This window comes from Corapipo altera, unplaced genomic scaffold, assembly GCF_003945725.1.
Source record: "Corapipo altera isolate COAL_440 unplaced genomic scaffold, ASM394572v1 120, whole genome shotgun sequence".
NCBI classification, from domain to species: Eukaryota; Metazoa; Chordata; class Aves; order Passeriformes; family Pipridae; genus Corapipo; species Corapipo altera.
In genome coordinates this window covers 46867-67585 of record NW_020885081.1, presented here as the reverse complement: position 1 = coordinate 67585, position 20719 = coordinate 46867, and the positions used below count along the sequence as shown (strand labels likewise).

Here is a 20719-nt window from a genome sequence, read left to right as displayed (position 1 = left end):
AAGCCACTCCAGGCCTCTGGAGCTGGAGCCGGAGCCACTCCAGGCCTGTCTCAGGGTGCCCTGGCACCATCTTCTCCCCAGTGTGTCCCTGGGGCAGTGGGGGCTGTGGTGATGGTGTCTCCCCAGGGAGAGAGAAGGACAGCTGCTGCCAGCACTCTGCCTGTTTCAGCCTGTCCACAGCCACAGGCACCCACTCAAAGGGTTCCCAAGGTGTGGCAGGGTCAGGCAGTGCACAGGCTGGGGACAGGGGTGGGACACGGCTTCTGCCTCACATCCGATTTGCTTTCCAGGAGAGGTAGCAGTTCCAGACGATGGCAACGCACTGGACAACAGCCAGCCTGGGGACAGAGGGGACAGGGTCCACAGCCGCTGGCTCAGGGGGCCAGGGGCTGGGGGCCAGAGCCACAACACTACCTGTGCTGCAGGGGCACGAAGTAGAAGTTTGCAATCTGCACGGGTGGCCAGATCTGGGCAGAGAAGGGGAGAGCAGTGAGGGGCCCTGCCAGCGCCTGTGCACCGTGCCCACCCTTGCCTGGCACTCGGGGACAGGGACAGAGACAGAGACCCGCCAGCACTCACACAGTAGTTGGTCATCAGGGCGTCTGTGTAGTCCTGCAAGAGAAAGGAAGTCTGAGCACGCAGAGGGCCCCATCCCCACTACGGGGCACAGAGCCCCCACAGCCCTGCCCGTGTCTCCCACAGCTGTGCCCACTGGGGTGGCAGGGACAGGGCAGCCACAACCGCCCTATCCCCACTGTGCCACAGCCAGGGCACACGGGCAGGCAGCTCCTCTCGCCGGTGTGGGCTGTGAGCCCCTGTTCAGCCCCACAACCCCCAGGTCCCTCCCAGGCACCCTGGGGTAGGGACGGAGACGGGCACTGAGCCAGGGTATCCACCCTGGGAGCCCAAGGCGCTGTCCTTCTGTCCTCGAGTTGCAGCCGCGGCCGTGCCGCATCCCTGCCCCACGGCAGCAGGACGAGTCCCTCATCCAGCCTGGCCGTGACTCAGCCAGGAGCCCGGGCTCCTCCTGGTGCTGGCTGGCAGCCCAGGACGGGGCGAGCGGGCACAGGGTGATGGATGCTCTGCTGACGCTTCCTCTGCGTGGGGAAAGGCGGATGCGCCCCAAGCCAGGGGTGAAGGTGCTGCCAGCACCGCTGCCCAGGTCCCAGCCCAGCCACCCCTGCCATGGCAGCTGGGAGCTACAGCTTGCAGGAATCCCCCACCATGGCGGGATGCTTTGGGGGAGCTGAAGCAAGATCCATGGTACCAGCTGGTCTGGATGCAGCAGGAGCGGATGGACAAGAGCTCGTGGGGTGCTGCCTGTACCCAAGACCTCTCCACATGTGCCTCTGGGGTGCCTTGGAGCACCCCAACCCTGGCTGTGGCTCATGCAGACCTTGGAGAAAGAAGAGGTGACACAATCCTGCCCTGGGATCTGCTCCCTGCACCCCAGGGCAGGATGAGGGGCACACACTGGCAGCCCAGCAGGCTGGTGCCTGGGGGTGGCACCCCACCGAGGAACAAGCTCTGGGCGATGCTGCCCCAGCAGAGCTCCAGCCCAGGGTAGCGGGTCTGGCTGGGCTGGGGCCCTTCACACGCAGCCCTGGTAGCGCTGCACGAGGCTGGTGCTGCCACCCCTGCCAGCCAGGCGACCACCCCAGCGAACCTCGTCCCGTGGTGGGTGGGCACCCGTTCCCCAGTGACTCACTCTGGACACGCTGACTCAGTGCTCGCACCGGTTTCCAACAGTTACTGCCAATGGGAGCCAAATCGGTAATGGCTCTGGAGACCCAGCCAGGAGCAGGGCTGGACGGCACGCAGGAGCCCATGGCATCTGTGCCCAGCACAGGTGGGACTCTGGTGCCACACCACAGGAATGGCCGTGGTGCCAGAACCCACAAGACTGGCAGCACCGGGCACTTGATGCTGCCAGGGCCCTCGGACCCAGTGTCTGGGTGTGGGAACAGCCATGAACAGGAGCAGCCGCCAGGGCCAGCGCACCAGGAGGAGCTGCCAGGGCCCCCCTGATTCCCCAGGGCCCCCCCCCTCCACCCCAGGGCGGCAGCACATACCTGCTGGATCTTGGACCAGTTATCCTGCACTGACAGCCCGTTCATGGCCCCCGTGATGGCCAGGAAGCAGCCAAGGAAACACGGGGCGAAGCCCCCCTGTGAGAGAGGAGCCAAGGCCAATGCCGAAGGGCTTGTGGTGCCTGGAGCTGGGCTGGCCACAGGCAGCCCCTGTGACCCTGCCCACCCCAACCCTCCACCACAGTGGGGCTTGGCTCAGCTCAGGCACAGGGGTTCATGGAATGGGATGGAAATTTGCCACAGGAATATGGCTGCACCCATCACCCCATCCTGCTGCTCCAGCCCGATGTGACACCCCTGCTCACATCACACCAACCTGGTCCAGAACCATCTTCTTGACAGCCACAACTTTTGTGTTCCCCGGGATGAGCCGATCCAGGATCCTGTACCAGCTGCCCACAACAGGGCCCTGCAGGAGCCACGAGGTGAGGAGCAGCACCTGCCCTCACCAGCCAAGGCGGCTCCAGAGCTGGTTATATGGGCCCAAGACTACCAGGATGGGCTTGTCCTGCCTCCAACTGGGCTGTGCTGCCGTGCTCCAGGGAACCAGCCCTGCCCATGGCTGCCAGAGCTGGCATCAGGATATCCCAGCTCACACTGGGGGGGCAACATGACCCCACCCTGACGAAAGAGCCCCCGATCCCATCCCATCCTACCGTGCTGGCACTCACCACGAAGCAGAAGCCAATGGCCATCATTTTCAGGGTGCGGGGGCCATGGTGCCCATGCAGCCCCCGCCGCTCCACCAGCTGCTGTGCAATCACATCCCCAGCTCCCATGAGGACCCCTGTGACCAGTACGGCCCGTTCAGGTGGGCAAGACCACCGCCTGCCCTGCCCACGGCTGGGCCCCCTGCCCCAGTGCTGCTGCTGCTCCCCTGCCCCGGGATGCCTGAGCCTGCTCTGGCCCCGCGGGCTCCGTCCCAGCTGCAGCTCCTCACTGCCTGCACTGAGCCCTGCTGAGCACCTCGGGCCTCTCAGGACGCTGCAGCATCACTGGCCAAAAGGGTGCCCGACTGCATCTCCTCCTGGTGCCCTGGGCATGGGGCTGACCTGTTGCAAGACTGATTAACACCCGTCACCCAGGGCCTGTGGTGCCTGGGGCTCTCAGGACAGTCCACCTGGTTGCTGCCTGTGCTCCCCACCATGGCCTCTCCTGAGCCTCTCCCAAACCTCTCCCTGTGCACCAGGCAGGCTCAGCTGACTGTGATTCCTCTCTGGAGAGCCATTCTCTGCCTGTGGCTCTGCCAGCAGCCAGGACACGCAGGATGTGCTCCCCACTGCCTGGGCTGCCCCAGCCCCTCGCTGTGGCCGACTGCTGGCACGGCTTCCTGGCCCTGTTTCCAGATCAGTGTCCCCGGTGGGATGCTGCCTGGCTGGGCCTCTGGCAGCTCCTGCTCCATTCTACACCCCTGACCCCTTCGACGCAACTTGGCTGGCCCGGTGCTGCCCCCCAGCCCCAGTGCTGCTCCCCCTGGCCCTGGCAGCTCCTGCTCACTCCCCCCGCTCCTCCTGGGACAGTTCCCAGGCAGGTCTTCAGCCCCACTGCTGCTCTGCTCTGAACTTGGAAGCCCTGAGCCCAGCAAGCCCTTGGCCTGGGGAGCACCAGCCTCAGCACTCCTCATCCCAGCAGCCCCTGTCACAGCCAGCTCAGGGCCAGCCCCATCCCAGGGGCTCCATCAGCGGTTCATGGGGGACCAGGGCCCAGCTCCCTCTCCCAACACCATGCCATGTGGCCCCCAGACAGGGCAAGCCCGGGCTCTACAGCCCCATGGAGGCCCCAAGCACCTCCTGCTGCCGCCTCACAGGTTCCATCTCCCACCCTGGACCAGCCCCAGGGTTTGGGGCTCTGTCCCCCAGCCCAGAGCCCTCTGCTCCCACCCATGATGGCAGGGCAGCCCTGCCAGCCCACGGGCTGCAGTGGTACAGGGGAGGGGGTGGCAGCAGGAGCAGGATTCCAGCCCAGCACACCAGAGTGCTGGCTGCTCCCACAGGTAGCATTCCCAGGAGCTGGGTGCAGGGGCACGATGCTCATTGAGAACACGCAGCCGTGGCACTGCCGTTACTCATCCAGTGCCGAAGGCTCCGGGCACAGTGCCCAGCGGTGACAAAGCTGTGCCGGGGGAACAGATCTGTCTCTGCCCGGGCCTGGGGTGCAGCTGGATCCAGTCCCTCACAATAACTTTGGCACCAGTGCTTGCCCAGGGGGAGATGGCTGTGTGGGGTTGGAGCCTGCAGCCAGGCCAAGCCCAGAGCCAGGGTGCCCAGCTGACCCCCAGGTCGTTGCTCCTGCGACCAGAGGATTCTGAATTGGGCCTGAACCTAAGTAGGGCACCGTCTGTATCCCCACAGCATCACCACGGTGGGAGCGCGGAGCTGCTCTCCACAGGCAGGGAGGGACAGCAAGGTCACGGCTGTGGGCACGTGCTGCTGCCTGCTGTGCCCGGGCCCTGCCAGCAGCCTGGCCTGGGGCCCGGGATGCAGGAGGCAAAGCCCTGCCCGACCCCATGATCCTCGGACAGCAGCTCGGGCGGTGAGCACGGCTGGATGCAGCAGGCACAGCCAACTGCCAGCAGCTCCCTGGCCCGGCCCCAGCTGGCAGCACCAGAGGCTCCGGGAGCAGCAAGGGAAAGCAGGGCTGGAGGTTGGAATGTATCTGGCTCAGAGCACGGGAGCTGCAAGGACCATGGCACAGCCAGAAGAGAGGGGCCAAGGCCAGCCGTGAATGGGGGTCTGAGAGCAGGAACACTTGGCCCCGGCAGTGCTGCCCCAGCCCGGAGGGAATGGTCGTGCCCCCTCAGCTGGGCCTGGGAACCTGCCACAGGCAGGGAGAGCCCAGCCTGAGGGCAGAGCCTCTTCTGGGTTGGGGGAACCACATCCAGGATCAGCCCAGCACCCACAGAGCAGCCGTGCCCCTCCCAGCACAGCCCTGTGCCCCTGGGGGCTGGTGGGGCCCGGAGGGACTGAGGGGCTGTGCTACAGCAAGGCCAGCTCTGACACAAAACAGCAACAGGCAGAACAGGGCTGGAGCCAGCCCAGGGCCACACTGAGCCTGCACAGCAGCAGGCAGGGGTCAGGGGGGAATGGGCAGGGCTGGCCCTGGGCAGCCCTCCCAGCTCCACCCTGGCCTCTCGCCAGGCACCAGGGGATGTGTGGTCAGCAGTGCCCAGCAATAGACTCCATCACATCCCATAAAAATAACAGCGGGAGCAGCGAGGCGGCCTGGCAGGGCCCCAGCAGCTGGGCAGGGGGGCACCCGGGGGCAGCAGGGCCAAGGGCCAGTGGCTGCACCGTGAGGGGAGGCCCCGGCTCAGCAGGGCACTCCCTGACCAAGGGGTTATGCTTTCCCAGCTTCCTGGGCTGGTGGCTTGGGAGCAGCAGGACAGGGGGAGCAGCAGGACGAGGGGAAGGCTGTGAGCAGGGGGTGCAGCAGGGAGCACACAGGGACACCCCGCTCCCACCCATCAGTGCCACACAGCCCCTGCATGGCCCCGAGAACACCCAGCACAGGTAGGATGGGCTCTCCCACCACCCAGCCACAGTCCCAGCCCCGGGTGGATTGGGGGGGACAAGAAGGGCAGTAGGCAGTGGGGGCAGAGGTGTCTGGTGTTCAGGGCTACGAGTCCCTGGGGCAGCAGAGCTGCCGGCCAGTGTTGGGGTAGATTTATGGCACTTCCCAGCCCTGTAAGCAGCAGCATCGTTAGGGAAATTCAGGGCAGGGCCCTGGGAGCCTCTGCCCAGGCAGCACCTCTGTGCCTTCACCCGAGTGCTGGCACACACCCAGAGGGTGCCGAGACCCTGCAGGGGGGCTGCAGCCCACTGAACCGCCAGTGCCACAGCCCAGACCCCATCCCCTCCCGGGGGAGCACGACCTCCAAGGCAGCCTCCCCCCGGGGCCTGGGGGTGAGTGGGGCGAGCCCCTGAGCCGCGGAAGACCCTTCTTAGGCCCCCATTACCCCCCTGGAGCCCGGCGGGGTCCCCGCTCTCCCTCCCGTGTGCCGGGGTGGGCTGCGGGCCGGGGGCTCCCGGCGCGGCCGCCGCAGGGCGCGGGGCCCGTGCCCGTCCCTTACCGGCGGTGAGCGCCTGTGCCGCCCCGGGCCGCCGCGCCAGCAGCCGCCCGCAGCCCCTCCACAGCGCCGCCATGGCCGCGTGTCGCGCCGCGGTGACGCGAGTCGCGGAGAGATGTCGTGTCGCGACCGGGGGCGTTTATTGGTCAGTACCGGCCCAGCACCGTGGCCAGCAGCGCCATCCGGATGTACATCCCGTTCTCCGCCTGCCGGAAATAGGCGGCGCGCGGGTCCGAGTCCACCTCCACGCTGCGGGGGGACCGCGTCAGCGGGCACCGCCCCGGGACCCCTGATCCGCCGGGACCGCCGAGCCACCCCGGGACCCCTGATCCCCCCGGGACCCCTGAACCCCCCCGGGACCGCCGAGCCACCCTGGGACCCCTGATCCCCCCGGGACCCCCGATCCCCCCGGGCCCCCCCCCCCCCCCCGGACCCCCCCTCCCCCCCGGGACCTCTGACCCCCCCGGGACCCTGACCCCCTCAGGACCCCTCACCCCCCCGGGATCCTGGATGCCCCCCCCCCCAGACCCCTGATCCACCTCGATCCCTCACCTCACCGGGATCCCTGACCCACCGCACACCACAGACCCTGTCTCCCTCCAAACCCACTAAGCAACCACAGTCCCCATCACCCTGAGACCCCCTACCCTGCCCAGCACACTGCAGCCCCCGTGCCCCTGACCCCACGGCAACACCACAGACCCAGCTCCCCCAGAGGCCTCCACACCCCCACGCCCTGGGAACCCCCAATCCTGCCCAGTATATTAGATAGCCCATTCCCCCAGACACTACCCCTGAGCCCCCCACCCACCCAGTACCCTGCAACCCCCCTGCCCCTGCTTCCCCCCTCCACCTGATCTCGTTGACACGGGGAAGGGGGTGCATCACCACCATCCTCTCCTTGGCACGGGTCATGATGTGGGGTGTGAGGATGAACTGCCCAAAGCACTGAGAGGGGACACACAGAGCCCTCAGCTGGGGCAGGGGACCCCCCACAGCCCCCGAGGGCAGCAGGACCCAGGGTCCCCTCACTCACGGCCTCGTACTCCTCGGCCCGTTCGAAGCGTTCCTTCTGGATGCGGGTCATGTAGAGCACGTCCGTGTCCGGCAGCGCCTCCTCGATGCTCCCGAACTCCTCCTGGGGTGGCACTGTCAGCAGGGCTGGGGGCACAGGGCTGGGGGGGGCCTGTGGGGCCAGCCCCCCACCCCACTCCTCACCTGCTGGATGCCCTTGGAGGCCACAAAGCTGGTGATGTCGGGGGGCATGCGGAGGCCGGGGGGGGTCACGTAGCGCAGGTTGACGCGGTACAGGGTGAGCAGGCGGGCCAGGGAGTGCACCGTGCGCCCGTGCTTCAGGTCACCCACCATGGTGATCTGGGGAGAGCGGTCAGGTCAGCCCAGCCACGGCCCCCCAGGGCCCAGACGGGGCCCCTTGGCCCCCCAGCCCCCCCCTCACCGTCATGCCGTTGACAGTGCCCAGCTCCTCGCGGATGGTCAAGATGTCCAGCAGCGCCTGCGTGGGGTGTTCCCCCACCCCGTCCCCGGCGTTGATCACCGGCTTGCGGCAGTGCCTGGCGGCCAGCTGGGAGCATGGGCAGGGCAGGCAGGAGTGAGGGCAGGCAGGGGTGAGGGCAGGCAGGGGTGAGAGCAGGCCCTGCCAGCCCCATGGTGGCAGGACCCAAACCCTGCCCAGCTGGGGACCATGTCCCAGCCCCATAGTGCAGGTCACCATCCTCGCCATCAGGGCAGAGCCCCCGGCACCTCCAGGACAGGACACGGCTGCCCCAGCCCCTCTCACCTCTACGGCGCCAGGCTGGGGGTGCCGCAGCACCAGCACGTCGGCGTAGCAGCACATGGTCTGCACGGAGTCGGCCAGGGACTCGCCCTTCTGCACTGAGGAGGTGGCCTCGGAGAAGGACAGGACGGCGCCGCCCAGCCGGCTCATGGCTGCTGCGAAGGAGCTGCTGGTCCTTGTGCTTGCCTCGTAGAACATGGTCACCATCACCTTCCCCTGCAGGGCCATGCTGTCACCTCGGGGAGCCCAGGGCACCCCCACCCAGGACAGGGCTCCCTCGGGGCGCCTGGGGGCCAGGTGCACGGCTCACCTTGAGGATGTCCACGCTCCGCTCCTTCTGCACCAGCATGCGCAGGGTGTGGGCCACATTGAACAGGTGGGACAGCTGTGGGGACAGGTGGCTCAGGGGGTGCAGGGGCACTAGGGCTTGGCCAGGGTGCAGGAGGCACCGCAGCCCCCATGGCCACCTGGTCCTCATGCCCACCCGCCCAGGCACCTGGTCCTTGGAGAACTGCTGGACAGAGAGGACGTGCTGCCCGACGAGGGGGTTCAGCAGTGGGGAGGTCTGGAAGTGGGGGGAGCGCTGGGGGGAGGCCTGGCGTGGCAGGGGGCCCAGTGGGTAGAAGTGGCTGTCCTGGATCGCCGCCGCATCTGGGGCACCAAGAGCAGCTGATGAGCCCACAGGGGTGCCCAGGGGAGCCCAACCACTTGCTGTAGGCCTGAGACCCCACTGTGGCCCCCAGATCCCCTCTGCACTCACCCAGCTCCGCTGCCTTCCTGCCGGCCTTGTCACGGGCGTCCTCGGCTGGGTGGGAGAAGGGAGCGGTGCCATTAGGGGGTGTGTGAAGCGGCGGCACCCTGGGCCCTGCTGTCCTCCCAGGGTGCTGCTGGCATGGCACAGCCCTCCCGGCACTCGGCAGCACCAGGCAAACCACGTCAGGGCTCAGTGCCAGGGTGAAGGCCACCCAAGGACAGGCAGGCCAAGCCCCACATCATGCTGCGCCCCTCTCCCCACGCACCCCGCAATTCCCAATTGGCCGCCCCCCAATCACACTGGCAAGCGAGGGGTCCCCGAGGTGCTGTGTGTGCCAGGGCGGGAGCGGGGCAGGCGGCACAGCCGTGCCCTGTCCCGTGGTGCCCGGCACCGGGTGTGGGAAGGGGCCCGTGGCGGGCGGCGCGGGCAGCCCGGGGCCCGCACGGCACCTGGGGGAGGGGATGCACTCATGGGCTGCAGTTAGTGCCATTAGTGAGTCCCCCCCCCGGACATTACCGGTGCCTCGGGCGCCCGGGCGGTGCGCGGCTCCCAGCCTCTGGAACGCTGAACGGGACACAAGGGCCGGCGTCAGCGGGGCCGCCCGTCCGCGGCCCCAGAACCGGCCCCGGGCAGCGCGCCCCCCCGCCACGCCCACCGGCCCCGCGCCGCCCCCCTACCTGGCAGCCCGGGGTCGGAGGCCCGGTGGATGCGGGGCGGGGGGTGGAAGCGCGTGTCGCCCGCGGGGCCGGGCCGGCGGGGGCTGGGGGCTCGTCCACGCAGAGTCTCACCAGCTGCCATGTGCCGGGGCCGCTCGGGGGTCTGCAACGAGAGACCCCGCTGGAGCCAGGAGGGACAGGGACCCCTGCCCAGCCCCGTGCATACCAGTACCTTCACAATGTCCTTGACAGGGGCCACGTGTGGCGGCACCACAGCTCCTGAGGGCCACTTCTTCACATCTTGCCCATAGCCAGGGGCCACCAGCACCTGCATTCATAGGGGTGATGGGGTTGGGGGTGATGAGGTCGGTGCTGGGGGACTCCTTCAGTGCTTGGGGACCCCAACAACACAAGGGAAAACAGACCCAGGGCCTTACCTGCCCGTCGATGTAGGCAACCTCCCCACGCAGGACCACCCTCCGCACCGTCCCCTTCACCTTCATGCCCTCGAAGGGGGTCCAGCGGGCCTTGGAGAAGGCCATGCAGCCAGGGATGATCCACTCGTGCTCCAGGTCCACCTGCCAGGACAGTGGGTCAGAGGCAGTGGGGCCAGGACCAGACCTGGGGCAGGTGGGCAGGGACCCACCTCTACATAGGTGTCCTCCTGCGCCGGCAGCCCAAAGATCTTGCGTGGGTTCTCGTAGAGGCGCTGGACAATGTCCTCCACGCTGAGCCGCCCCTCGGAGACGGCCGTCAGCAGCAGGGGCAGCATCGTCTCCAGCCCAGGGTACCCAGGGGGCGGCTGCTGGCCCTGCTTCTCCTCCAGCGTGTGGGGGGCTGCAGGACAAGGCTGGTCACCAGGGGCTGTCCCCACCCCTTGTCCCCACCCCGCAGCCACGGTCCCCCAGGGCTCACCGTGGTCTGTGGCGAAGCAGTCGATAGTGTCCATGTTCTCCCAGAGCGCCTCCACATCCCGGCGGGTGCCCAGCGCCGGCCGCACGGCTGCCCGGCCCTCCCCGAGGCGCCCCAGGTCATCCTGGCTCAGGAAGAGGTGGTGCGGGGCCACCTCGCACGTCACCGGGATCCCCCTCTGCTTGGCTGCCTTGATCAGGAGGATCTGGGGGAGCTGCACTTAGTGGGGGGAACACAAAGGGCCCCACACCCCGACCCTGGAGCCCACTGTCCCCACTCCCACTCACCTCCTCCCTGCGGGCCACGTGGCAGATGTGGACGGGGCGCTGGTACAGCTGGGCCACCATCAGCACGGCGGCCACCGTCTGCCGCTCCGCATGTGCCACGACGGGCAGGTGCTGCGGCCACTGCTCCAGGTGCTGGGAGAAATGGGGCTGGTGGGCGCCGGCACTGGGAGCGGCTCTGCCCTGTGCCAGCCCCTCCCTGCCCGCCAACCTCCATCCACAGCGACACGTCGTCCATCCGCAGGCTGGAGAAGGTGTCGTTCAGGTACATCTTGAGCCCGGCAGCCGCCCCAGCCAGGGGGCCCAGCACTCCGGCGTTCTCCGAGGAAGCCCCCAGGAAGAGGGCGAAGTCGCAGCGGGCCCCAGCCTCGGCCAGCTGTGGGGTGTGAAGCGGTGGGTACCATGGCAGGGCCAGTCCCACCCGGGGCAAGCAAGCCCACTGCAGGCAGCAAGCCCACCACGGCTGGCGTGGCAGTGACCAGGGAGGGGACGTGAGCGTCAGGCTGGCAGCGAGCCCTCACCTTCTGTGCCAGGGCGAAGGAGGCGGAGTCGGTGATGGCAGGGCTGGTGTTGGGCATGGCACACACCATGGTGATGCCCCCGGCCAGGGCGGCTGCCGTGCCCGACGCAAAGTCCTCTTTGTGGGTGCCACCCGGCTCGCGGAGGTGGACGTGCACATCGATGAGGCCTGGGGAGTGTCAGCCTCAGCACCAGCAGCCCCAGGGGACATGGCAGCACAGCAGGGAAACATCTCCTCTCCCTGCGGTGTTCACAGATGTGCCCAGCCTGGCTACCAGTGCTGCTCCAGCTCCAAACGGCCACCTGGGAAGCCCCTGCCCCCCCCCCCGTGGCCCCTGTCCCACCCACCTGGCAGACGGATGAGTTTCTTGGATGTCATGCAGTCCACATGAATCTTCAGTGGGGGGGCTGCCCCGATCTGGCCCAGTGCCTGCAGAGACAGCAGCTGTGAGGCAGGACCCCAGGCCAGGGTAACAACAGCTGCCCGAGTTGCACCCCAAAAGCAACCCCTGCACGGCGATGGCTGCACACAGTGCCCGCCCCACAGCACCCACAACGGGACTTCCACAACCTCCCTTTGCTCTCTTCCCCTGGGGCCCCTGCGTGTCCCAGCCCACCTCCACGAAGAGCTTTGTGCACTTGATGTCGATGATGAGGGGCACGGAGTAGTCGACGGCCAGGCGCCGGGTGCGGTACCCCTTGGTGACGAAGGAGGAGAGCCGGCGGCCCCCCCGAGTTGCGCATCGACAGGTTGATGACCATCTCAAAGTGGTTCTCGGCCAGGTAGTCCAGGATGCTGCGCTGGGTCTCCCGGGCGCCGGCCTCGTTGCCATCAGCCTCCTCGAAGTGCCAGTCCACGGCCTTCACCTGCAGGCAGTGACCCCGTCAGGGCCCCCTACTTCTGCCGGGGGTGCGCCCGGCCCCACCAGCCCCCAGCCCCGACCTTGATGCCGTGCTCGGTGTAGAAGTCGGCGGTGCCAAGGCTGGCGTACAGGTTGTAGCCGAGGGTCTCCAGTCTCCGCACCGTGGGCAGCAGCTCGGCCTTGTACTGCAACAAGATGGGGGCCTGTCAGAGGGCAGGGGGGAACCCTGACCCCCCACAGCATGGTTCCCCCACATACCTTGTAGCTGCCAATGGTCAGCAGGATGTTTTTCTTGGGGATCTTGAAGCCGGTGCTGAGCATGGCCTTCAGGTATGCCTCACAGCGGTTCTCCCCGAAGCAGGCCACCTCGCCCGTGCTCGTCATCTCCACTCCCAGCACCACGTCAGCGCCCGCCAGGCGTGAGAAGGAGAACTGGGGCACCTGCGGGCAGTGGGGGGCTCAGGGGCTGCCCAGCCCCATACCCCAGCCTTGCCCCCACGGTCCCTGCTCACCTTGACGCCTACAATGCCTGTGCCCGTCATCAGCCCCACGGGCTCCACGTCCTCGCCCATAATCACCTGGCTGGCCAGAGCCACCAGGTCCACCCCCAGGGTCTTGGACACGAAGGGGAAGGAGCGGGAGACACGGACGTTGCACTCGATCACCTTCAGCTGGTCGTCCTGGGGGAGAGGGGATGGAATGAGGCACAGCTGGGGACCCGGGGTGTTCTCCCACCAGCACTCTGTGCCCCAGCATGGCCCCCAGCCCCTGTACCTTGGCAATGAGCTGCAGGTTGAAGGGCCCTGTGACCTGCAGCTCCTGCCCGATGGCGTGGACAATGGCCTTGATGCGCTCCAGGGTCTTGGGGGTGATGTCCTGGGGGGGTGTCACCAGCGTGGCATCGCCTGAGTGCACCCCAGCGTTCTCCACGTGCTCCGAGATGGCGATGGCCACCACAACACCATCACAGGCCACCGCATCCACGTCGATCTCCTGTGAGGGGGAACACGGTCACAGCCTGTCACTGGGAGACAGGGCTCTCAGGGCACCCTGGGGCTGGAGCAGCCCCCTGGATGGACCTTGGCCTCCTGGATGAACTTGGAGATGACAACAGGCTGCTCCTTGGACACGGCCACAGCATTGCTCAGGAACTTCTCCAGGTCGCTGTCCGAGTAGGCCACGTTCATGGCGGCACCGCTCAGCACGTAGGAAGGGCGCACGACACAGGGGTACCCCACCTTGCAGCAGAAGTACTTGGCCGACTGTGGGAGATGGAAGCTCAGGAGGTGCTCTGAGGGCCACCCTGAGCCACCCCACCCCCGTCGCCAGGCCCCACCTCCATGTCAGAGAGCTCCTTCCAGAGGGGCTGGCTGATGCCGATGGTGTCAAGTAGGCGGGAGAACTTGAAGCGGTTCTCGGCCGAGTCGATGGCCTCCGGGGACGTGCCCAGGATGCGGCACTGCTGCCGGTGCAGGGCCATGGCAATGTTGTTGGGCAGCTGCCCACCCATCGACAGGATCACGCCCTCAGGGTTCTCCAGCTCGTAGATGTCCATCACCACCTGCGGCACCGCACGGGGCAGGGGGATGGTTCGGACGGGGCCATGGCAGCCCTCACCCAGTCCCACGGCGGGCAGAACCCCCACCCCACAGCAGGCAGGGCTCCAGCCCCCATACCTCAAAGGAGATCTCATCGAAGTAGAGGCGGTCACACATGTCATAGTCGGTGCTCACTGTCTCGGGGTTGTAGTTCACCATGATTGTCTTGAAGCCCATCTACTGGGGGTGGGACCAGGTGAGCCCAGGGCCCCCCACCCCTCTCTGGCCACATCCTCTGACCAAGGACACCCACTCCCCGTCCCAGAGGGTGCTGGGGCCCGTCTGACCTTGCGGAGCTCCTGGATGCAGCCGACGGCACACCAGTCAAACTCGACACTGCTTCCGATGCGGTAGACACCAGAGCCGATGACCATGACGTGGGGCTCGTGGAAGGCCAGGTCGTGCTCGGAGCCGTTGTAGGTCAGGTACAGGTAGTTGGTTTGGGCCGGCCACTCCGCCGCCACCGTGTCGATCTGCTTCACCATCGGCAGGATCTTCAGGTCGCGCCGCATCTTCCGCACGGCCAGCTCGGTGCTGAATGGGGCTGGGTGAGCTCCAGGACTGGGGCGGGGGGCAGGGCGGGGCCGCCCCCCTCCCCAGCTCACCTGAGCACGGCCAGGGCCACCTGCTTGTCGGAGAAGCCGAGCTGCTTGGCGCGCTGGAGCACGGCGGGGGGCATGGTGCCCTGCTCGCCACGGTACGACTCCAGCAGCACTGCATGGTCCGTGATGTTCTTCATCTTGTGCAGGAACCACCGGTCGATCTTGGTCAGCTCGTACAGCCGCTCGATGGAGTACCCGGCCCGCAGCGCCGCCGCCAGCACAAAGATCCGCTTGTCCGTCGGCGTCTCCAGCTCCTGCCAGGCCGGAGGGGTGAGCAGGGCTGGGGAAGGGAGGTGGCCACCTCTCCCCCAGGCCTGCACCAGCAGCACACAGCCCCCAGACCCCAGTGCTCACCACGTCCGAGGCCGGTTTCACCATGTGGTCAAAGCCCACGCAGTTCTCATCCACCATCCTCAGCGCCTTCTGGAATGCCTCCTCGAAGTTCCTCCCGATGGCCATGACCTCCCCTGCAGAGGGAGAGGTGAGCAGCCGGACCCCATGCCCACCCTGTGCCCGCAGGCGCTGCTGCCCCCCGCGCTCACCCACGCTCTTCATGGAGCTGCCAATCTTGGTGCTGACACGCAGGAACTTGCTGAGGTCCCAGCGCGGGATCTTCACCACGCAGTAGTCCAGGCTGGGCTCGAAGTTGGCTGTGGTGGAGTTGGTGACGGAGTTCCTGGGGAGGGGACGGGGGTCAGCGGCCGGGGCTGTCCCACGGTGGCAGCGCCTCGTCCTGTGTTGTGCCAGCACCTTACCTGAGGACGGGTAGGGGGATGCCCAGGGCCAGCTTGGCGGCCACGTAGGCCAGTGGGTAGCCAGTGGCCTTGCTGGCCAGGGCTGAGCTGCGGGAGAGCCGGGCGTTCACCTCGATGATGTAGTACTGTGGGCAGGGGGTGGGCAGGGTCAGCGGGTGCCGTGGGACACGGCTGAGCTGGTGACACGGCCGGACCCGCTGGATCCCAGAGATGCACAGCACAGGGAGGCTGGTGTGGCACAGACTCATAGGGCAGAACCCGGAGCACCCCAGGGTAGGGCTGGACAGGGGTTGGGAGTGGGATCCAGGACTTTCAGGGAGCTGCTTGTACCTGCTCTGACTCGGGGTTGAGGGCGAACTGGATGTTGCACTCGCCCACGATGCCCAGGTGCTGCACCACCTTGATGGCTGTGCGCCGCAACATGAAGTACTCGGTGTCATTGAGAGTCTGGCTGGGGGCCACCACAATGGACTCGCCCGTGTGGATCCCCAGTGGGTCCAGGTTCTCCATGTTACACACCTGGCAGTGGGGAGGGTCACTGTGAGCTGATGGTTCCCCAGCACCCCACGTGCTGCCCATGGCAGGTCCCTCCCAGCTCCCACCACATCCTCCCCTGCCCAGCCAGGGCTGAAACACAAGCCCCTGGGACACCCGATGTGTTCAGCCCACCCAGAGCAGGGGGGTGCAGGGCTCTGGCTCACGAGGTGCAGCTCCCAGTGGCACACAGGAGCTGTGCCAGCACCTCGGGAGGCACAGGGGAGCTCTCCCTGGGGACAGGGTCCAGCAGGAGCCCCCCACCCCAGCACCTGCCTCACATCCATCCCCTCTCAGTGGCCCGGAGGTCTCCCCCCATCCCATACCGTGACACAGTTGTTGTAGGCGTCCCGCACCACCTCGTACTCAATCTCCTTCCAGCCCTTGAGGGACTTGTCCACCAGCACCTGGGAGGTGTGGGTGAAGGCCTGGCTCACCAGGGCCACCAGCTCCTCCCGGCTGTTGGCGAAGCCGGAGCCCAGCCCCCCGAGGGCGTAGGCAGAGCGCACCAGGACAGGGTACCCCAAACGCTCAGCCGCTGTCTGCGCCTGCAGGGAACAGAGGGGTGATGGTGGGAACGGGAAGAACAGGTCCCTGCCCTGCAGCCCCACAACCCACCCCGAACCTGCTCCAGGGAGGTAGCAGCCTCGCTGGGCGCCACGTGCTCCCCGATCTCTTCCATCTTCTCCGCGAAGACCTTGCGATCCTCCGTCATCTCGATGGAGGCGACGGGGGTGCCCAGCACCCGCACGTGGTACTGCTCCAGCACGCCCGCCTTGGTCAGCTCCACCCCGCAGTTCAGGGCCGTCTGCCCCCCGAAGGTCAGCAGCACCCCGTCGGGGCGCTCATTCCGGATCACCTGGGGGGCACAGGGCGATGGGACAGAAACCACGGCGGGTCTTGTGTCCTCCTCCAGCTGCTACCACGCCTGTGCTGCCCACCGACTCCCTTCCACTCCCAGCCAGCCCTCCATACACCAGTCCTTCAGCCATCCCCCAGCCCAGCCATCCCTGTACCCCTGAACTGCCCCAGGGTGCTCACCTGTGTGACGTACTCAGGGGTGATGGGCAGGAAGTACACCTTGTCTGCCAGCCCCTTAGAGGTCTGCACCGTGGCGATGTTGGGGTTGATCAGCACCGTCTGGATGTTCTCCTCCCTCAGCGCTTTGATGGCCTCATGGGGAACAGAGGGGTCATGGCTGGTGTCCCTGGGCCCCTGCCACCCCAGTGACCCCCACCGCTCCCTGTGCCCTGTGGTGGGTGCTCACCTGTGACCCTGAGTAGTCGAACTCGCCTGCCTGCCCGATGGAGAGGCCGCCGGAGCCCAGGATCAGCACCTTGCGGGGCTGGGCCACGTCTGGGCCTCCTGCCGGCGCCTTGGTGTAGGTCAGCCAGTCCCGCAGGCGCTCCCGCACTGGAGGGACACAGCACACTGGGGATGGGGCTACAGGGACCCCGGGCACAGCCCTGTCCCACAGCCTCTGCCCCACCGTCCTGCCACGGCCCTGGCCGCCCCTCACGCTCACACCCACCTGTCCGGGCTCCGCCGTCCCCACTCTGCAGGTCTCGCGCCGCCTCCACGAAGACATCAAAAAGCCCCTCCAGGTCCGTGGGTCCGGCACAGTGCTCGGGGTGAAACTGGACGCTGCAGAGGGGGGTCAGGCGGGGCACAGCCCTGGGCCGCCCTGCACCCCCAGCCATGTCCCCACAACCCCTGGCCCCCCCGCTGTGGCCCCGTGCCCACCTGAAGAAGGGCTTGTGCTGGTGGACGAGGCCCTCGTTGGAGCCGTCGTTGGCGTTGGTGAAGAGCGGGGCCCAGCCGGGCGGGAGGCTGCCCGCCTCCACCGCGAAGCCGTGGTTCTGCGCCGTGATGAAGCAGCGCTGTGTGTCCTCGTGCAGGCACGGCTGGTTGTGCCCACGATTCCCATACCTGCGCAGCGGGACGGGTGTCAGGCGGCCCCGGCAGCCGGGACCCCATGGTGACCCCGGCCCCAGGCCCCGCTCACTTCATCTTGTAGGTGCGGGCACCGAGGGCCAGGGCGAGCAGCTGGTGCCCCAGGCAGATCCCAAAAACTGGCTTGGGCTGGGGTGCGTCCAGCACCCGGCGCAGGCTGGACACCGTCTCCTGGCAGAGCTGCGGGTCCCCAGGGCCATTGCTGATGAACAGCCCATCAAAGTCTGTGCCAAGAGAGCAGTGGGGTCAGAGTAGAGCCCCCCAGCCCCTCAAAGGCAAAGTAGGGCCCCCCAAGGTCCCCACTGGGTCACAGCAGCCCAGCAGTGAAGCACCCTGAGCCCCCAGCCCCCCCAACACCTCAGCAGGGTCACACCAAGATGCTCTGACCCCGCAACACCCGTCCCAGTGGCAGCAACGGCCCCCCCAGTCCACCACGACTTCCCTTGCAGTCACATTAGAGTCCCTCAGTACCACAGTCCAGAGCCCCCCAAGCCAATCACAGCAAGGCACCCCAGGCCCACAGCCCCCCTCCTGCAGCGTCACACTGAGGGCCTTGAACCCAAAAGCCCCCAGGAAGGATGACACCAAGACTCCTCAGCCCATGGCACAGACCAGGACACAGGTGCCTGCTGCCCCCAGCACCAACCAAGCAGACAGCCCTAGCTCCAGACCCCACGGAGGGGTGGGGCCCCAGGACATCCCTGGCCAGTGTCATCTCACCTGCGGTGTCCAGCGGGTGGTCCCAGGGCACCACGGTGACGGCTGCCCCCAGCTTGCACAGGCACCGCACCTGGTTGTTCTTGAGGCCGCAGTCGAGGGCCGTGATGCGCAATGACCCGCCGGGGTTGAACACGAGTGGCCCCTGCGGGGGGTGGGGGTGGATTGCCCAGTCCCCCCGTGGGGACCAGCCCCCCAGGAGGGGCTCTGCAGCCCCCGCCACTGCCCCCCAGCCCCGCCCAGCCCTACCCCCCCTCGCACCTTCAGCGACACCTCCTGCACCAGGTGCCGCTTGTTGGGGTCCTCAAAGGAGAGGCTCTCCTCGGGGGTCCCATCCGGCACCAGCTTCCCCAGCAGCGTCCCCTTCTCGCGGATCTTCTTCGTCAGCGCCCGGGTGTCCACCCCTGTGGGTGGGCTGTGAGACACAACCCCACGGCCCTGGCCCACCCCAGCGGGACCCTGTGCCCCAGTGGGACCCTGCGCCCCAGCAGCATCGTCATCCCCAAATCCCAACACTGGGTTGACCTCCATGGGGGCAAATCCCAACACAGAGACGGGACCAGCTCAGAACTCACAGACCCCCAGTCCCCAGCCCGCCCTACAGTCTCCCCAGTCCCACCTTCCAGCCCGGGGATGTTGTGCTCCTTCAGCCACTGGTCCAGGGAGCGGGATGCACTCCAGTGGCTGGGGGTCTCCGAGCACTCGCCCACCACCAGTGCAGCCACGTGGATCTTGCTGGACTCGAACCACTGGGGGAGCAGGGGATGAGCAGGGCCTGGGGGCGGTCACCAGCCCAGGAGAAGTCCCAGGAGACACAGACCCCATCCCTGGCCCACAGTATGGGACCAGACCCCCCCAGTGCTGGGCTGCCACTGCTGAGCTGAGCTGGGCTGGGCTGCCACTGACCAGGCTGAGCCTTGGTCCAGGGGAGAGCTGCTGACAGCAAGACCCCCATGGTCAGTGTGGGGAGGTCAGCATAGCACGGCCACAACGGGCTTGGACTCTGCCCTGGGACGAGCAGCCTGGAGGCTCGAAGGGGTGGGAGGGGGCTGGGGCCTCGAGCAGGCCCAGCACTGCCTTGTCCTGGGGGGCTGGGACCCCCACTCTGCAATGGAGCCCTGGCAAGGACACACACACACAGTCCCACTCCCCAGGTGCTGCAAGGGCACCCCAATCCCAGCTCTCCCCCTGCCCAGACCCAATCCTTGGCATGTTAGAACATCCTGGACTCTGCTGTGGCTCTGGTCACAGGATCAGTCAAGCCTCCACCTGCCCTGACATGCCACTCGCTGCCCTGCCCTGGCACCCTGTGTCATCCCGTCATGGCACTCTGTGCTGTCCTGCCCTGGCACGTCATGCTGTCCTGCCCTGGCACCTTGTGCTGTCCATCCCACTCTGGCACCTCGTGCTGTCCATCCCACCCTGGCACATCGTGCTGTCCTGCCCTGGCACATCGTGCTGTCCTGCCCTGGCACCCTGTGTCATGCCGTCATGGCACTCTGTGCTGTCCTGCCCTGGCACATCATCCTGTCCTGCCCTGGCACCTCGTGCTGTCCATCCCGCCCTGGCACATCATGCTGTCCTGCCCTGGCACCTTGTGCTGTCCATCCCACCCTGGCACCTCGTGCTGTCCTGCCCTGGCACCTCGTGCTGTCCATCCCACCCTGGCACCTCGTGCTGTCCATCCCGCCCTGGCACCCGGCACTATCCCGTTCAGCCACCACCACGGGACACGCTGCCCCGGCCCCCCTCGCTCACCCTGCTGAGGCCGAAGGCGTCGGGCTCGTCCCGGGGCACCCCGTAGTTGCCGACCAGCGGGTAGGTGAGCACCAAGATCTGCGCCTTGTAGGACGGGTCGGTGAGTGCCTCGGGGTACCCCACCATGCCGGTCTGGAACACTGCGCGGGGATCGGGATGGCAGTGATGGGATGTCCCGCCGCGGGGCACTGACCCGGGCCGATCTCGGGGGACCCCGAGTGGAGGGAGTCCCCGGGCCGGGCCGGACCGGACCCGCCGTTCCCTCCCCTCCCCGCCGCCGGTCTCGGGCCGCCCCCCGGCATCCCGACATCCCGACATCCCGACATCCCGGCCCCGGTCCAGCCCGGCCCGGCCCGCCTGGCCGCACTCACCGACTTCCCCGGCGACGGCGGCCCCGGCGGCCCCGAAGGGGCGGCCCCGCAGCACCGACCCGTCCTGCAGCAGCAGCCGGGCCATGGCGGCGCCACGTGCGCTCCGGCGGCTCCGCGGCGGCGGCGGAGCGGGGGCGGCGGGAGGATCCGGGGCGGGGCCGCGCCGGGACCGCCCCGGGGCGGGGCGGCGGCACCTGAAGCACCGGGCGGGGGCTGCGGGGGCTCCGCGGGGCGGGAGGCGCAGCGACCGGGACCCGCCCGCGGGTGCGCGGGGAACGGCGGAGCGCGGGCGGTGGGGCCGGAGCGGGAGGGGACCGGGCTGAGCTGCACCGGGGCGGGACGGACACGGAGTTTGGGTAGTCAAACAAGTTTTAAACACAATAGTAGGAATATCGCGCGAAATTTGCGTTCAGCCGTTGCAGATTGTTCATCTATTTTTCACTTCTTTGTCAGGGGAGAGCGCGAACGCAGTCCCCCACTACCACAAATTAT

General features: G+C 67.6%; 2 protein-coding genes across 2 annotated transcripts; both read right to left on the bottom strand.

The window, feature by feature from the left end:
- Positions 1-31: 31 nt before the first annotated feature.
- MPV17 (mitochondrial inner membrane protein MPV17) lies at positions 32-2895 on the bottom strand. The gene is made up of 6 exons (XM_027669481.1): positions 2762-2895; positions 2407-2499; positions 2073-2168; positions 580-612; positions 415-467; positions 32-338 (listed from the first exon to the last, which is right to left on the bottom strand). The coding sequence occupies exons 1-6, from the start codon at positions 2867-2869 to the stop codon at positions 269-271; spliced, it is 453 nt and encodes a 150-aa protein (XP_027525282.1). The 5' UTR covers positions 2870-2895; the 3' UTR covers positions 32-268.
- A 3384-nt stretch (positions 2896-6279) lies between these two features.
- Positions 6280-20312, bottom strand: CAD (carbamoyl-phosphate synthetase 2, aspartate transcarbamylase, and dihydroorotase). Its single transcript, XM_027669478.1, is given in 45 exon segments — positions 6280-6405; positions 7010-7104; positions 7193-7294; positions 7375-7530; positions 7613-7738; positions 7955-8167; positions 8262-8336; positions 8448-8602; positions 8712-8756; positions 9383-9524; positions 9594-9689; positions 9799-9939; positions 10008-10198; positions 10277-10478; positions 10561-10692; positions 10769-10933; positions 11079-11245; positions 11425-11506; positions 11694-11807; positions 11809-11943; positions 12020-12124; positions 12198-12380; positions 12452-12619; positions 12714-12932; positions 13019-13201; positions 13276-13500; positions 13616-13714; positions 13825-14071; positions 14143-14393; positions 14494-14606; positions 14682-14815; positions 14895-15019; positions 15225-15413; positions 15755-15976; positions 16054-16287; positions 16470-16601; positions 16696-16841; positions 16960-17072; positions 17172-17357; positions 17434-17605; positions 18102-18243; positions 18360-18502; positions 18718-18847; positions 19857-19996; positions 20228-20312. Coding segments are annotated over 45 exon segments (6723 nt in total). The 3' UTR covers positions 6280-6302.
- Positions 20313-20719: the final 407 nt, after the last annotated feature.

Bases quoted from the DNA above. Each gene is read 5' to 3' on its own strand.
- MPV17 (XM_027669481.1), bottom strand. From the start codon at position 2,869: ATGGGAGCTGGGGATGTGATTGCACAGCAGCTGGTGGAGCGGCGGGGG. The intron at 2,169-2,406 runs GTTGGTGTGATG...CCTCTCTCACAG, and splicing joins AGAAGATGGTTCTGGACCAG to GGGGGCTTCGCCCCGTGTTT. The intron at 613-2,072 runs GTATGTGCTGCC...TTTCTCTTGCAG, and splicing joins ACTGGTCCAAGATCCAGCAG to GACTACACAGACGCCCTGAT.